Raw genomic sequence first — 16018 nt, 5'->3', positions numbered from 1 at the left:
TGTTTGCTAGTCACACTGAAGCTGTATTTTATCAGTTATATCTTCATTTTCTTATTATTTTAAAATAAAATTTTCACTATTCCTGATTTCCTCTGCCTAATGTATCCCCTCCCTGATATTTTAGCTGCTTTTCCATATTTTTTTTTTCATCTGCTCTGGCCTCCTGTGTCCTCACGCTTCAGCCACCCGCCTCCCCCCTCAGTAAATGCAGCTCTTGACAGTATCCGTGTTCTCATGCGCCGTCGTAGTCAGAGTTGCTGGGTGAATAGAACAATAATTTCCCCTGAGCATATTTTTTGATCCCACTGTGGGTTTTCCCCTGCACACATGCATTTTGCATGAATAGAGAGAAGCACTCACACTGGTGCTTGGTCTGTTAAAGCTTCTTGTCATTGCTTGCAGGAATGCAATCATAACTTGCTTCACTTCCACGCGACGCTGTGAGCAGAAACTATTGCTCAGATGAAAGCAGTTTTCCACACTGGTTCGGTTCATTGCACTTTTTCTTACTTCTCTTTCCATTCCTCATGCACGTGTTACACTTTGCCTGAGACCTCACACTGATTGACTGTAATTGCCGTCATCTTGCATCTGTTCATAACAACAGTGCAATAAAACCCTAAAGTGCTCATTGTAAACAAATAAAAATACACTCCCTTTCCTAAGAAGGCTTTAAAAACATCTCAGAAAGGCGAGTGCAGTAGGTCTTTGTTGGCTTTTCTAACCTGCTCACACTCCAGGCATGCTCTGCTGCCCAGACTTACCACGGATCTGTGTGGCAGTGGCCCCAGGTGACACGGGGTGCCCGGAGGCTTTTGGCCAGCCCTGCTGCGGTCAGCGCCCGGCGCCTCTCGGGGACAGTGTCCTGCTTCTGCACAACACGCACCATGGGCAGGACCAGGCGGCTTTACCGGCCTCCTCGTGCCTGCCAGCAGGTCATTGCCCTATTTCACGTCGATCGTATCCTAAAAGTGTGCAGATGGCGTCGCGTATGCCATCATTAACGTCGAAGCAAAATTAGACAGCTCTCGGAGAGGATTAATGCAAGGGATGTTAACCGCTCAGCCTAGCAGAAGGCTTTAACCAGTGCAGTGAGCCACGCGTTGGGGCCAGTGACCGTGTCACCTGCCTTGAGCCCCACGGGGATCCCCCCGGCTCCCGCCGCTCCAGCTCGCCCGGGCCGCGCCGCGCGGGGGGAGGGGGGCGGCGCGGGGACCCTGCGCGGGGGCGCGCGCGGGGCCGGCATCACCCGCGCGTGGGGCGGCGGTTCCCCCGCGGCTCACGCTGCCCGCGCCCCGCCCGCCCCACCTGCCGGCGGCGGCTGCGAACTGCCTCCCGCCCCCCAGCCGCCGGCGGGCTGCGACCCCCGGCCCCGCCGCCCCACCCGAGACCCCCCCTCCACGGGACACCACTCGCGCACACGCTGCCCCCACTCCCCCCCCCTACACTGCACCCACTTTCTCCTCGCACCGTCCCCACGCCCCCTCCTCGCAGCGCGGGGGGGGACAGAAGGTTCCACGCGTGTTCGGCGCCGCCCGCGGGGCGGCGGGGCCGGCAGCGGGGGCAGCGCGGCGCGGGCAGGGCTCTGCCCAGGGGGTCCCCGCCGCCCCCACGCGTGTGCCCGCGCCCCGCTTGCTCCCCCGCGGCCGCCCCACGCGGCGGGGCGGAGCGGGGCCGTGACGCGGCGTGGCGGGGCTATAAAGCACCTGCCGGGCGCCCGCCGGCTCCAGACGCGGCGCGGCGGCTCAGGGCAGCGCGGCTCCCGGAGGAGCGGCAGGAGGAGCCGGCCCGGGGGGCAGAGAGAGAGAACCCCGGAGCGAGTCCCCGGAGCCCTGCGGCCGCCCCGGCCCCGCCGCCGGGCCGCGGCGATGCCCACCGCCTCCGCCGTGCTGCTGGCGCTCGCCCTCTGCGCCCTCCTGGGAGATGGTGAGCCCCGGGCCGGAGGGGGCTCGCTGCCCCTGGGGTGCCCGCCCAGGCGGGGACACCTACCCGCGCCCCCTGAGCGGGGGGTGCTGGGGGGTGCCCGGCGGCTGGCTGCGGGGTGGGGGGCGTCGTTCCCGGGGCGGCCCCTGCAGCTGCCGGGGTTACGCGAGCCCCCGCGGAGCCCGCCCCGCTAAAGCCGCCTGCCCGCCGTCATCCTCAGCGGAGGTGCAGCTGCGCCATCACACGGACGGGCACGCCAGCGCCCCGCACCGAGCCTGCGGCTCATCCCTCCCTCCTTCTGCCGCAGGTACAGGCCACCCGCCACCCGAGTCCCACCTGGCCGCGCACCCCAGGACCAAGCGATGCTCCTGCAACAGCTGGCTAGATAAGGAGTGCATTTACTTCTGCCACCTGGATATCATCTGGGTCAACACACCTGGGTGAGCATGAGTGCTGCTTTCCGGCTGGGGGGTGGCCCTGCTGCTGACTTAGCCGTTGTACGTTCTGATCGAGGGTGGGGTTCGGTTAGGGGAAGGTGGGGAAGGGTCCCAGACCCGTGAGGCACCTGCAGCACCTGCTCCAGAGAGCATTGCGAGTCCAGTCCTTTCCCGCAGCCAGAAAGGGATAAGCTGTGCTTCTGCACAGGGTTGCGGTGTAACCCCCGCGGAGCAGAGTGGAAACACAGGGCTCTGCTTCCTCATCGGCTTCTTCTGAGATTTGCACCTCTGTGTGCCCAAAGCAACACGGAGGCATTACAGCTGCAAGTTGGAAAGTTGCTCTGCCCGCTCATGAGCAGTAACCCCAAGTGCCGCCTGCCAGCGCAGCTACAGCCAGCGAAGCAGGGGTGGGCTGGCACTAAGGTCCTGCAGCTGCCAAGTCCTGCCCTCGAGAATGCTCGGGCAGCTTTCGGAGCAGTTTCAGACCAATGGCCATCACGCTGTAGGAAAACACATGTACTCAGGTGTGGTTATAATCGTGCTTGCTAACGTGCAATTACAACTCGCTGCTTGCTCAGAGAATAGTTGCAGTCACTGCCAATCCTAAACCCTCTGGGAGAGTAGATTGCAATCAAAGATGAAGCAGGGAATGTGCTAACAGATCTGAAAGCATGCCGTGATCAGAAGAACCTGTTACGGCCCCAAGACATCTTGATCTGTACTATGTCCTGTGTGTTAAAACCCACAGGGGGAGGGAAAGCCCTGACACCTCTGAGCTTGAGGGGCTGGCAGCTTCTGCTGGGGGCCTGGGCATCTGTGCTGCTCCTGTGCTGTGCCACGCAGGTGAGCTGCCAGCTTGCCTAGCCCATGTTGCGACCCTTGCACGGGCGCTCGGGCTGTTGCAAGGAGAGAAAATTCCACTGGCGACCCAGCACATACTGGCAATCTCCCTGGGAGGGGTGGGGTGGGGAAAACAGCAGGTAGGAGAGGAGATGAAGTTTAAAGGCTTAGATGTATCAGTGACCTTTTCACCTTATGTCTATAGATGCATCTTTTATTATCCCGGCACTGGCTTGTCTGCCTCAGGATGGTGTTATAAACATGTTGGCTAATAAAAAGTTGGTTACATAGCTGATTTCTTTTGTTTTAACAGACACACCGCTCCCTATGGCTTGGGAAGCCCACCAAGGCGGCGCAAGAGATCACTCAGCAGGTGCGAGTGCTCGCACTCCAGGGACAGCATCTGTGCCACCTTCTGCCAGGTGAAGCCTGGGTAAGTCACGGGGGTCCTGGGGATGTCCCTGGGGGCTGCTCGGTGAGGGTGCAGGCAGGCAGGCAGAGCTTCGGAGCTGCAGTAACTCTGCAGCCTCCGTGGGGACAGCTGTGCAGCTCTTTGCAAACAGCTGGAACTTGTCTAGTGGCTTCCATACCCCTCCCAAGAGGCCCTGGCGAAGCGTCAATAGGTGGTTTTGTTGTAGAATAGTCTTTACTAGCTGATAAGAAGCAATGTTACCTCCATTCCTCCTGCTGCCAGGAGGCTGAGGGAGTGCTGAGTGCACTGGTGGGAAGGGAGTTGCTGGCAGCATGCTGGAAGAGGGACAAGCACAGGACGTGAACCTTTGGGACACCAGTGTCTCCTGCACGGCTCAGGTGGGAGAGGCTGCAGGAGAGTAGGATTGCTGTGAGCTGGGACTTGGAAGTCGGATATCTTCCATAGCCAGCTTGTTTTATAGTGCGTATGGGCCCTCTGTTGTCTCACTTCAGCCAGCGGCACAGAGGCGTGCTTACACTGCAGGGAGTTGGGGAGCAGAGTCACTGTAGAGACCTGTCATTCATTTCATAGCAAAGCAATAGTTAAAATCCCCAATCATTAAATGTGACGGTGAATAGAGAGAGGTCTGGCAGAAGAGGATAGTGTAAGAATGAGCTATGAATAGCTCTCAAATAACTGCAATTAACTCTTCAAAAACATGCATTCAACTGTCTTAGTCTGTCACGGGTGATGTTAAAGCGACACTCCTCTGGTACTTACCATAGCACACGGCTGGATGTCAGTGGTTCATGCATCTCCTCTTGCTCATTAGGTACCTCCAGAGTCTGAAGCTCCCAGCGAGCTCTGGAGCACCAGCGAAGTCCCCACAGAGTGGTGGCATGAGGCCTTCCCATCATGGCCTGCTGAGAGCTCTCAGGTGAGCATGCCACTGAAACCCACTCTGAACGTCCCTCCTGAGCACTTCAAAATCTGCAGTTGTGACCCCAGACTGCAGTAACCTTCCCCCTCTTGTCTCCCTTTAAGTGAGTACACTTGCCTGTTTCTGCTCTCCATGGAATTGAAGGCTAGCACCTGAGGGAGCCAGCGTTGCTTGTGTCCTTCCAAAACTAGAGGAATATTACATAAAATGTAATTCTTGATTGGAGTGGGACATTGCTGTGATATGGGACAGGCAAATGGGTGATAGACACAAAGTGGGGGAGGGATGGCATCAGTCATGCAGGAAAAAAGTTCATTGGGCAGCAACTTTGGATGGAAGGAAATAAGCTTTTCTCACATCACGTCAGCGAGCTGCAGAACTCACTGCTGGGAGAAACTGTGGACTCCAGGAATGTAAATGAATTAAAGGGAGTTGGCAAACTGAAGGAGGGTTGGTCTGTTGGTGGCAGTTAAATTGGATGCAGTGGGAACACTTTCTGAAAGGCAGATCTGGGGAAGCATCGCTTGGGTCATGCCCTGCTGCAGGACTCCTTGAATCCGCTGCCACTGGCCGCTGGTGGATCCCCATTGTGGCTTAATATGTCTGCGAGTAGAAATTCCCCCTTTTCCTTCCCCCATCTTCTGCCTCTTGGTGAGGGGTAGATAAATATCATAAAGAGGGGCAGTTGCTGAGCAGTTAGAAAAATGGACGGGAGAATGAACATCACATCTCTTCTTTTTACAGGGATCTTGCTGCCTCCAGCCTGTGGTTCGGCAAGCACCAGCACCATTCTCAGAGGGACGCACAGCCAATGGTTTTGCCGTGGAAGAAGAAGAGATAAGAATCAGGTGCATATCAAGTTCACCAGAAGAATCTGGAGTCCTGTGGGTGCCACTAACTCCGCTGTCGGTAGTTAGAGCTGAAGGAAAGGCCATGAGTGGAAGGGGGAAGAAGTGGAAGCCTCCATGCTCCTGTTGTGTGAACCAGTACTGCATGCGCTCCAGAGAGTGTTGTAAAGGGAAATCTGCCTCTATACAGTCATAGATGTGTTGTGGAGCTGAATTGTGCCTTTTTGGATCGGGCAGGGGTCTTGCTGGAGGAGTACTAGCTTAACTCTGCGCTGGAGTCCCAGGCAGAGTGTCAGCCGGCGCTGGGCCGTTGAATCACTCACAAAGCAGGCAGCTCAGTGCAGCCCCAGGCTGGGTGCTGAGCGCTGGTTCCAGCGTGGCCCCATTCAGTGGTGGTTTGGCTGGTCTTTGTAGATGGGGATCGACCACCTCCAGCGTGAGCCTACCTTTGCACTTTTTTCTCTTACTTGTCAGAGAGTATGATATGCGTATGAATGAGACTCCCACGGTAAAGCAGCTCCCAACTTTTATTAAAGAATATGTATCATCTAGAAGCCTGAAAGCCAGCTGAGCAGTCAGGGGCATTCTTTGGCTGAGAAGGTCACTGAAGGGCCATCCGTAAGTGGCTCTTGTTTAGGTGGAGGATAGCTTGCTTACACTGGAGCTTGCACCAGATCCAAGCTGGGCTCCTGCCATCAGACACAGCAGCAGTGGGGAGGGGAGGCTGAAGTGGGGCTATATCTCTGCAGGACCCCCATGCGTGCAGCCCCCTGTAGCCTGGGGGAGGGAGCCCTGCTGGGTACAAGGCAGAGCTGAGCTGCTAGCTTGGATGAGTGCAGTGTTGTGAATCTGTCTCATCTTGGACATACCCTTAGCAGGGTAGTGTTCTTCCAGCTCTTAACCTAACACCCCAGCTTTCTTTCAGCTCTACCTGAAAAGAAAGGCTAGGGGCAGAGAAGATGGGTGGTGGGAGAATAGCCTGCAAAGGCTTGCTTGCTGCTTCGCTTAGGTCAGGTTTTTGATTCGGGCTCTATATAATAGATGACCGGTATATGGATAGTGTGCCACTGCGAGAGGTGTAACCTAAATGGAGAACACATTAGGCCAGGGGCAGCCAGGTGGGACTGGCACAGAGGGAAGATTTGGGAGGAGGAGAGCACCATGCTGCCTGTGCAGCTTTAGGAGAAAGGCTCAGATTTAAACTCATGACAGAATCCCGGCTGCTTCCCCAGCCGTGGAGCAGCACGGTAGTGCTGGCCCAGAGGAGAGGAGGAATAATTTGGAAAAATCACTGAGCCCAGAACCTAGAAACCAATCTTGCAGGCAAACACAATCTCAAGGCTCTGGAGCTGTATCACAAGTGCACTTTTGTTTGCCTGGGCAGATTAACTTCTTTTATAAATCGTGGCTGCAGCTGTCATCTGGTTAGCGCGGATAAATAATTGCTCTTCTGGAACCACTGTTGGGTCCCCCTCGCTGCCCAACCCAGTATTACACGTGAGCGTTTAAAAAGGATGCTTGAAGGTGGTGGTGGACCAAAATCTGTGGCTGTTGCAAGTGTAGTCCCATTGGACATACAAAATACTTCCCTGATTTTGCTTTAAGCCCGGGGGGTGGGGTGCGGAGGGGAATGAGACCAACTGATTGTATCATAAATGAAACAGCAAACAAATCATTTGGTCCCCAAAGCTGCAGAGAATCATTTTATATTTGGCCTTCTGAAGGTTTGAGTCATTCTAAAAAAAAAAAAAAAAAAAAAAATCCTTGAAAGGGTTTGTTCCAGAGGAAATTTTGCACATGGTTTAATGTGAGCCTAGTAATTTAAAATAAAACTACTGCTGTAAAATACTATGTATATCTCCTTGTGTGTATAATGTCTCATCTTTAAGTGACTTATTGCACACATGCCATATGTAGCATTCAGAAATCTGTGTATTTATTTAAATATATTGATTTTTTTAGACAGTAACTTGCAAAATCTAATTTGTAATAAATAATGACAAAAGTCAATACCATTTTTCTGTCTTATTTGATGGCTGGGTGGTGGTGGATAAAGGGAAAGAAATCCAGATGGCCAAAAGCACCATGAGGGTGGGTGGGGATGTGGAGGCTGTGTAGTCTTGTGAATGGTCCTGAGCAAATTTCAGTTTAAAGTGAATCCATCCAGCTGACTTAAATGTTCTTTCACTTAAAATAAATACCCTGTTCCTTTCTAGATGCCAGTGGGAACATATATGATAATTTCATAATATGAAATTATCCCCAGCTTGTGCTTAGGGCTGTGGATGCCAAGGCTGGCTAGAATCCTTGTACCAAGGGATCCTGTCAACGTTTTCCCGTGGTTGAGTCCTTTGCTTCCGATCCTTTTAGCAGCTCTGTGACCGTGGGTGTTGGCATTGCAGGGACAGAGCAGCCACACACTCTCTTCTGCACCCAACAACTTTTAAATCTGAGTTTGGCTGATTGTTTTAATTTTTTTAAGCCATCATCCATTTGATGGTCATCTTTGCATGAAGACCACACCATAGATTGTTCTGGTCTAGTTAACTCCATGAATCTCGGTGCACCTGTGAGAAGGGAATAAAAAAGAAACAGCAATGTAATAGCTAGGGCTGTGCTTGCTGCATACCCAGAAACCACAGCACTTTTTGTGGGTTTGCATGGCTTCCTGGGAACAGCAGTTCAGGGAGCTACAGCCCCATCCTTTCCTACTGTCCAGCTTTCTCGGCTGAGTTGCATCTCCCATGGCCGAGTCTCCGTCCTGGGACCCAGTGTCAGAGTGCGTGAAACTCAGATTCCTTCAGATGTTTCTATGACAGTAAGTCATAGTTTCTATGATTTTAATGGTAAAGGTCCATGATAAAAAGGACCTTGAATTACAGGTAGAAGAAGAAAAAAACGTACCCTGAAGCACTGCAGATTTCCTATGTACAATATCTAAGGTGCATTTTTCCCCTCTTCTGCTGAACCTTGTTTCAGAATGGCCTGAAAATTTTGCCTGTTTGGGGTAATTTCCATGGTGTCCTGCTTGGACTGATTTCGGGCAGTGTGAATGGGGCAGCTGAGGGCTGCTAGAAATTCATACATCTTCCAGGAAAGATTTCCCCATCATCTGGAATATTTATTGAGCCAGCTTTGGGCCCAGCCTTCTATTTGTCTTTCTTAAGGCACAGAACCATGTCAGCCCTTGGTCTCAGAGAACAAAGCGTCCCTGTTTGGGCAGCTCGAGGCTCAGCCAGCTGCAAGGGGAGCATCACATTTGCTGGAGGTGGAACCGTAAGAAATGCACTTACGGTATGTGGGCTTGAAGCAAGACATCCAAACAGGGAGCGAGAAAATTCTAACCAAGCCATTTGTGAGTAAGTTGGTTGTTTTGGTGTTTTGAATGTTTTTGGGTTTTTTTTCTGGCCCTAAGATCAATGATCAGAGGAAAATCCGACATAGGGCTGAATGATGGAAAATCTTCCAGGGCAGGCTACTCACATCCATTTGTGGAAACTTTGGACTCACCACTGAGTACTACAGAAGGAAATACTGGAAGTCAAAATACCTGGAAAACTGGTTTAAAATTACCTCAGGACAGACATCCAGAAAAGCCCCCCAAGGCCCTGATCACAAAACCTCGGACTATCTCCTTTCTGGGAGCTTATATAAGGTCCCTCAGGTGTCCCACCAAGTGCTGAGGAACAACTTGAGCCTGGCAGTAACCCCATGATAGCCTGGGACAAAGCCAACAACTGTGCAAAGCCCAGCCCTTTGGGTACAGTTTTAATTACAAGATCTAATTAGCTATCACCCAAGGGAAGAAGAGAAAGGAGATGCTTGTGGGCATCTTAATTAGGGTGAAAAGAGAGAAGAGAGGGCTGTGCTTATTCTGTGGTTATTGAATGCAGTGATAAAGATTCACTGAAGTAGGTTGAAGGAGGCATATTTTATAAATTCTCACACATTAACAGGAAAGAACAGAATAATAAGACTTTATACGAGAGGAAAAGACAGGAAAGCAGGCAACTTCCAAAGCCAGTCCTAAGTATAAGTGATAAGGTATCTTTCCTAAGACACAACTTTTTGATTGAGCAGTCCTTTTTATGACTGGCAGTTCCCACAAAAGTGGACCTCTTGTGCCTTGCATGTGACTGTCATCTTTTCTGCAGCAGGTATTTCTTCCTGAAGAACCTTTTCTCGGTAGCCTACAGGCAGCTAACTTTCCTTCTGCACTGTGGGACAGTTCTGTCCTCACCAAGTTGGGCAATTTTTTTTTTATGGAACTCTGTTCACATCTCATGTTTGTTGAACTGATAGGTTCTGCTCAGGAGGAGACGTATTGATATAAAAATAGAAGGATGCTTTGAGGGAGGGGTATTTTGGGTGGATGCCTTTCACAAGAGGCTTGGTGAAGCAGGGAGTGGGAGCACATGGTACAAGGGAGCTGAAGCCCTCAGCTCACCCTGCAGCAGGGCAAGCAGCCAGCAGAGCCATGCCCCATCCCGGGACGTGCACTCTCTCCAGCAGCAGGAGGCTGGGGGCTGCTGTCCCAGGTTGGGGGGGGGGGGGGGGGGTGGGGGGAGGGGGGCCTGCTTGGGAGCTGTGCAGCGGAGGGCAATCCTCCCTTTCACCTTCTGCTGCATCCCAGAGGGTGCAGGCTGCTGAGACAAGGAGCACAGAGGGGAAAATTGCTTATTTTCTGATTTAAACGAATTCTCTTTCTCCAGTTGTGTTGGTGAAGGGGAGGGAGGGTGTCACGGGCTCAGTTAGAGTCTGCACTGGAAATCACTATCCCTGCAGTGCATCTGGAACACGCTGCAAGTACAGCTCAGTGCATAGCTGGTGTTGTCTGGAGGACAGGGTATGAACACCTTGCTGAGCAGCTTTTGTTGAGAATTTACAGGGAAACACCTGAAGTGCTGCATCCAAAGGAAAGAATGACAAGGCTGATAGAGTCTCACAAACTCCAGGATCTTTAGTCTGTGATGGAGTGGTTCTGATAATGTACCTAGGAGTTGTCAGAGTTTACAAGAGGCTAGAAAATCATTTTCACTTTTCTCCCAAAGACAGACCCCTCCCTTCAGCATATCCATGCATTCATTGTATTATGACCCTAATAGCACATTATCTGCAATATGTGTTAACCAATTCAGTAAGTCACCCTGATGGCTTTTTTTTTTTTTTTTTTTTTTTTTTTTAGTTTTCAATGCATGCCGTGAAAATCTCCAAGACTTCATTTCAGCAGCAGGACCATAACAGTTTAGGCAAGTTCTGAAATGGTGAACAACCCTCTCCCTGGGGATTTGATGGCAAATACGAGGTATGCCTCTGTGACTTTATTATTAAAACAGAATGATCTCCCTCCAGCTCTGTTGGAGGGGGAGGAGGAGGGAGCATATACAGAGCAATTAAGAAAAATGTCTTTGACCTTCAGCAACTTAATCAGCTGCCAGTGTTCTTCCTAATAGTGTGCTAATGGTTAAGTTCTTCTGGATGCCATAAAAAGTGCTATAACTGGAGGCTACAATAAAGTGCTGATCAACCCATCAAGTGAGTCAATCCAAAAGTAATATCTGTCTTTGTAATGACTACAATAAAACCTATGCCAAAGCCAGGAGATGACGTGAATAAGAATGCTGCTTAATTATGCTGAGCTGCAATGCTGCCTGAATTTGCCACACTTCTGCAAACTTGCTCTTGGGTGACATACCCAATCCTGCCTAGGAAAACCAGACTTTGTATTTGTGTGGCCAGTGCTCCAAGGACAGTCCTAGGTGGTTTGGGCAGGTGACATTGCCATCCCAGCCCACCAGAGTTTTTGTGTAGAAAAGGCTGTTGGCTTTGGGCTGTTCATCCTGGCAGTAACTGCACAGATGAAAGGAGGATGGAGACATTACTGTGATTCCCTTTCTGAGAGGCTGGGGCTGGGAAAAGGGTAAAGGTGCTTATAAATTTTATGTATCCCAGTATTAAAGATAGCCTAATATTTAATGCCATGGTATTGAAACGGGGTTAAAGTTCACTGAAGCACCCCACACGGCGGCGTGGGATGGGATATCTGAGTGTTATGATAAAAAGAGATGGATGTAATGAAGCAGAAACACCCCTGGCAGAGGGAAAAGGGCCACCCAGGTGAATCGGAGAGACCCTCCCTGGCGCTGGGCATGGAGCCAAGGAGCTGACAGAGGCTGAACACCATCCCTGAGTACTGACCATGAAGAAGGCAATATCAAGCACCTTTCAAAGGTAACTCACGGGGTAGCAGGAGCAGAGGGACTGAAGGTTCCTGCCATGCATACTGCTTTTTCTTGATGTCCCTGAGAGGTGAGGGCACTCAGCATCCCCAGGCACTTCCTCACCCTTTGCAGGATGGAACACAGCCCTGGGCTTCTCTCTAACCTGCAAGCCCTTTACAAATCATGTTTTGCCTGTCTTGCCCTTTGCAAAGGCACAGCTGAATAACAGGGTCACTGAGTAAACCAACACTGAAATCTTAAATCCCCCTGCTTTGGGAATGATCTTTCTGCCCACAAGCAGCAGGGGAATCGGACAGAGCACAAAGGGATGGCAGGTGCCAGGAGCCCAGGCACCTGCTGCTGTTGATGGAAGGATGGCGGTTGTTTTCCTACAAAACATAGCCGGTGTTTTGGGATCCTTCTGAGCACAAAGCTGCTGTCCAGGATGCTGAGAAGCAGGAACCTAATTCACAAACCCAGCATGGAGCTGGTGGAAAACACGCATCAGCCTTTCAAGGAATTGCAGAGCGGATTCCTCCCCCATCAGTAAAGAAAACAGGATGCAGGCCACATTCCTGCTTGCATAGACAAGGCTCTCCACACCAGCACAAACACATTTTCTCAGTTCCAATTAAACCCTGGCTTTATATCACCTTGCTGCTGATAAGGGTCTGATTAATGGAAGAATTGTCTTTTTTTTTTTTTTTTTTTTTTTTTTTTTAATAAAGTCTCTAGTGCTAATTGTTTTTTCCCTCTCCCATTTCTTGTTTAAAAGGTGCTTTCGAGGAGGGCTGCTGATTGTGCTGGAAGTTGTATGGGAACACTTAGTCTCTTCCTGGTTTTGTTTTTGGGGCTAACTGCTGCCACTGAGACTAGCAGGTCCAATAGACAAATCACCTCTGCGGATAACTGGCAAAATACTGCCCTTGTGCCTCCTGATAAACAAGTGCAGATTCATGTGTTTGTTCATGACACAGAACACAGCCAGAACAATTTGGTGACTTTTTGCCAGTGTTGTTTCCTCTGGAGAGCTGACTTCCCTTGCGGAGCCTCAGGTGCATAGCAACAGCTCAGCAAAACAAAAGCCAGCCACTGCAAGGCATTAGAAAAATATTATCCTGGTCCGAAGGGTGGGTCTCACCTTCCCATCGCACCCAGGCGCAGGGATCAGCCCCAGCGCCAGCCCTTCCCACGATGCAGCCGCATGCATGCCAAGCTAATTACTAATTAGCTAACCATTCTTCTCCCAGGTGAAGCTGCGGGAGCAGTAGAGAGGTGGCTTCTGCTCCAAGCCCGCGGGGGACAGTGCGATGATGTGCATATGTGTCATAGTTTAAACGAAGGACTGGAGTCTTCATTTAAACATGTGGTTTCTTTGGTCATCAAAGCGCCTTTGCTCTCTGCCCTCCATGGGGTGGTGTCAGGTGGGAATGGCTCCATCTCCATGTTCGTTGTCCGGTCTCTAAGATGCAGAGTGCTGAGCAGAGATGCTGTCAGGGAGCCACACGGCTGCTCATGCCTCAGCCCTGGTGCAGGTAAGAAGGCAGGCTCGATAGACCCTGGCTCCTACAGAGCTGACACCAAGACCTAGCAAGGCCGTGTGGTACTTGGCCTCTGAAGTGTCCTCGAGCATCTGTCCTGTGTGTGCTGGAGGAGCGCAGCTCTGCGTTGTCACTGCATCCCTGGGGAAGCTCACTAGAAGACGGCGTTGAAATGATTAATAGAGCAGAAAAACCTGAGACCCTGAGCTCCTGTGGTCCTCATGCCAGCAGAGGGGAAGCACAGCCAAGAAGCTCAGAGCAACAGGATATGAAGGAGACCAGCAAAATCAGAGACTGACAAAGCAAATGGAAATTGTGAACAAAGAAGGAATCAGCCAGTCTAGTCCAGTGGGGTTGAAGATGTCTGAGCTAATGGGAGAAATATCTGCTAAAAAGTCCTGTCTGTGCATGGCAGGCTGTTATGCTCTCCAGGCTGGTCACACCTGTAGGAAACTTCCAGACCTTACTGTGCTGCAGTGCCCATCTGGGCACCTGCTGTGTGGCGAAGCATTGGCTGCATGCCTGCTGTGTGTGGGACACGTGTGACCCCATCCACCCCATCCCATTTTCCCAAGCTGTGCGATACTGCCCTGTGGGTTGCTCCCCTACACCCTCTGATGGATGCATGCCTTTCCCCAGCCAGGCTGGCCTTTTCCTTTCTTCTTCTGTTTCCACATTTCCCTGGCTGAAGCTCTCCACCTTTCCTCTGCACGTTCTTCCCCGTCTCCATCCCATGACTGTGGGCCCCTGCTTTGCTTTTCCCTCCCCTTTCTTTACCTTTCTACCTCTTGGCTGTTATGACTACACCATGATTATTTCTGTGGTTTTTTTTTTTTATTTCACCTTTTCCTCTCCACTCTTCCTTGCTCTTCTATTTTGCTTTCCACAGTAGGTGAGGTTTCAGATTTAAGTCAAAGAAAGGGCATCAGGGCAAGAGAAGGGTTAGGTGAGGAATGTCATGACAGGAGCAGGGGAGCAATGAAAGAGAGAAACCACACAAAAGGGCAGCTCAGTGTCAGCTCACACTTATGGGGTAAGCAATGAAATGGATTTGTCACAGTGTCTACATCCATATTGCGAAGGGCACCCAGTCCACAGCATCTCATACCCTGGCCCAGTGGGGATGAGCAGCTCCTGTCCCATTGCTCAGGGGGGTTCCTCCAGGACACACAGTGCCTGGGTCCAAACAGCTCTCAGCATGGCTCTTTTCCGAGCTTTTTTGAAATATTACCAGTTTCATAGTGGTTTCTCAGGTCACAGTGATGGCTTTGTCACAGTGTGATGTTTCTGTAGCACAATGCTAAGGACATGTGCTCTGTGTACTAAAACCCAGAGGGAGGGCTTGAGGGAGAGCTTGTAAGCACCCAGGCTGCTGGGAGAGAGTGGGATGGAGAGCCGCCTGATCCATGCTGCCCCTGGGGAGCCATTCCCTCAACCACATCATTGTCCCCAGAACCACATCTGCTTTGCTTAAGAGAGAGTGATCTGATGCATCTGACAGCACAGACATAGCTGGTATAAACCAGCTGAATAGGGCATTGGGGGGATGCTCTGAGGAAGAGCCATGTAAGGAGTCCCCTGGGCAGGCAGCAGGTGACACCAACTCTGCTGGTAGCCCTGCCCAGCTCTGGGTGCCGTGTTATGCATGGGAGCCCCCTCACTGGAAAGGGACTTCATGGCACAGCTACCACCTCTCTGGCTATGGACAGAAGTCTTGGAGATGTGGGCTTCTCACAGGGATGTCTGAAAGAGACTTGACCAAAGTCTCCTTTAGGTAAAGATTTACAACAAGTGCTGGGTCCAGCACGGGAGACTGGAAGAAACCGTGTCAGGGAACAGGGGGAATTTTCCAGCCTGGACTAGACGAGGTGTCAACCAGATGGTTCAAATGGATCCTGCCAACCTCACAGTCCTTCAGGTGTCACTGCAAAGGCAGGTGAGAATGGAGGAGAAATTTTGAAGGCGATGGAGTGAATTGGCAATCATCCCTCTTGGCTGTTTGGGAGCACGAGTGAGAAGTCGGCACAGTGGGACTGCAGGAGCTGGGGGGAGATTTCAAGGAGCAGCTGCAGAGCCAGGACTGTCACTGCAAAGTTTTATCCAAGTTTCTTGGGAAAACTGACCAAAACACAGCCCTTGGAAGCCTTAAAGCCTGAGGGTAGGTGTGGATTTTTGCTTCCTCTTTGTCATCATCTTCCTCACAGCATAGCTAGGATAGGGAGCTGCAGGCATTCCCCACCAATAAAACTTTGGATAGGATGCTGCTGCCTTACTGGGGGAACAGCTGATGCTTCATGCTGCCTGAATGTTTTATATTGAGAAGAGATCTTCGTTTTTCTTAGCTGCTGGAGCAACAGTTAGAAGATTTATGTGTCTTGTGACAATGGTTGTAGGTAGGGCTCGCTGCTCACACCTGGGGCTGCCACCAGACCCAGTGCTTGGAAGCAGATGAGGCTGACTGCCTTCATGTCTGCTCTCACTGTCAGGCAAGAGACTGAGGACATTTTTCTTTGTGTTGTGTGTGCTTGGCGCGTGTGGGGCACATACGTATTTGCAAACACCTGTTCAAGGGGATGGGCATGGAGATGCAGAAAGGTACAGGTCCAAGTTCTAAATGCAACTCGCCCCTCCATCACTGCCCTCTGGGCATGGTGGTTTGCCTTCTGAGAGATGAGCTGGGGGGCTGCAGTGGGGGGCAACTGGGGAGGTTTTGGGGCCATGACTGCATGGCATACAAGCATAAACCTTGAGGAAAGGTATAGAAATTGGGGAAGAAAGGATGTGCGGTCTCCTTAAGTAAAGGACACTGCAAAAGTTTTAGGTACTAAGAAGTACACAGTTCAGCTACTATTTTAT

The 16018-nt window shown here is 51.3% G+C and overlaps 1 protein-coding gene across 1 annotated transcript; it reads left to right on the top strand.

Moving 5' to 3' along the window:
* Nucleotides 1–1744: 1744 nt before the first annotated feature.
* Nucleotides 1745–7410, top strand: EDN2 (endothelin 2). Its single transcript, XM_055706236.1, has 5 exons — nt 1745–1926; nt 2231–2363; nt 3514–3633; nt 4445–4549; nt 5297–7410. Exons 1-5 carry the CDS (start codon nt 1869–1871, stop codon nt 5391–5393), a joined length of 513 nt encoding a protein of 170 aa, XP_055562211.1. The 5' UTR covers nt 1745–1868; the 3' UTR covers nt 5394–7410.
* The last annotated feature ends 8608 nt before the right edge of the window (nt 7411–16018 follow it).

Source organism: Falco cherrug, chromosome 3 (assembly GCF_023634085.1).
Source record: "Falco cherrug isolate bFalChe1 chromosome 3, bFalChe1.pri, whole genome shotgun sequence".
NCBI classification, from domain to species: domain Eukaryota; kingdom Metazoa; phylum Chordata; class Aves; order Falconiformes; family Falconidae; genus Falco; species Falco cherrug.
The sequence above is the reverse complement of the archived record's forward strand: the minus strand, read 5'-3'. Positions and strand labels throughout refer to the sequence as shown.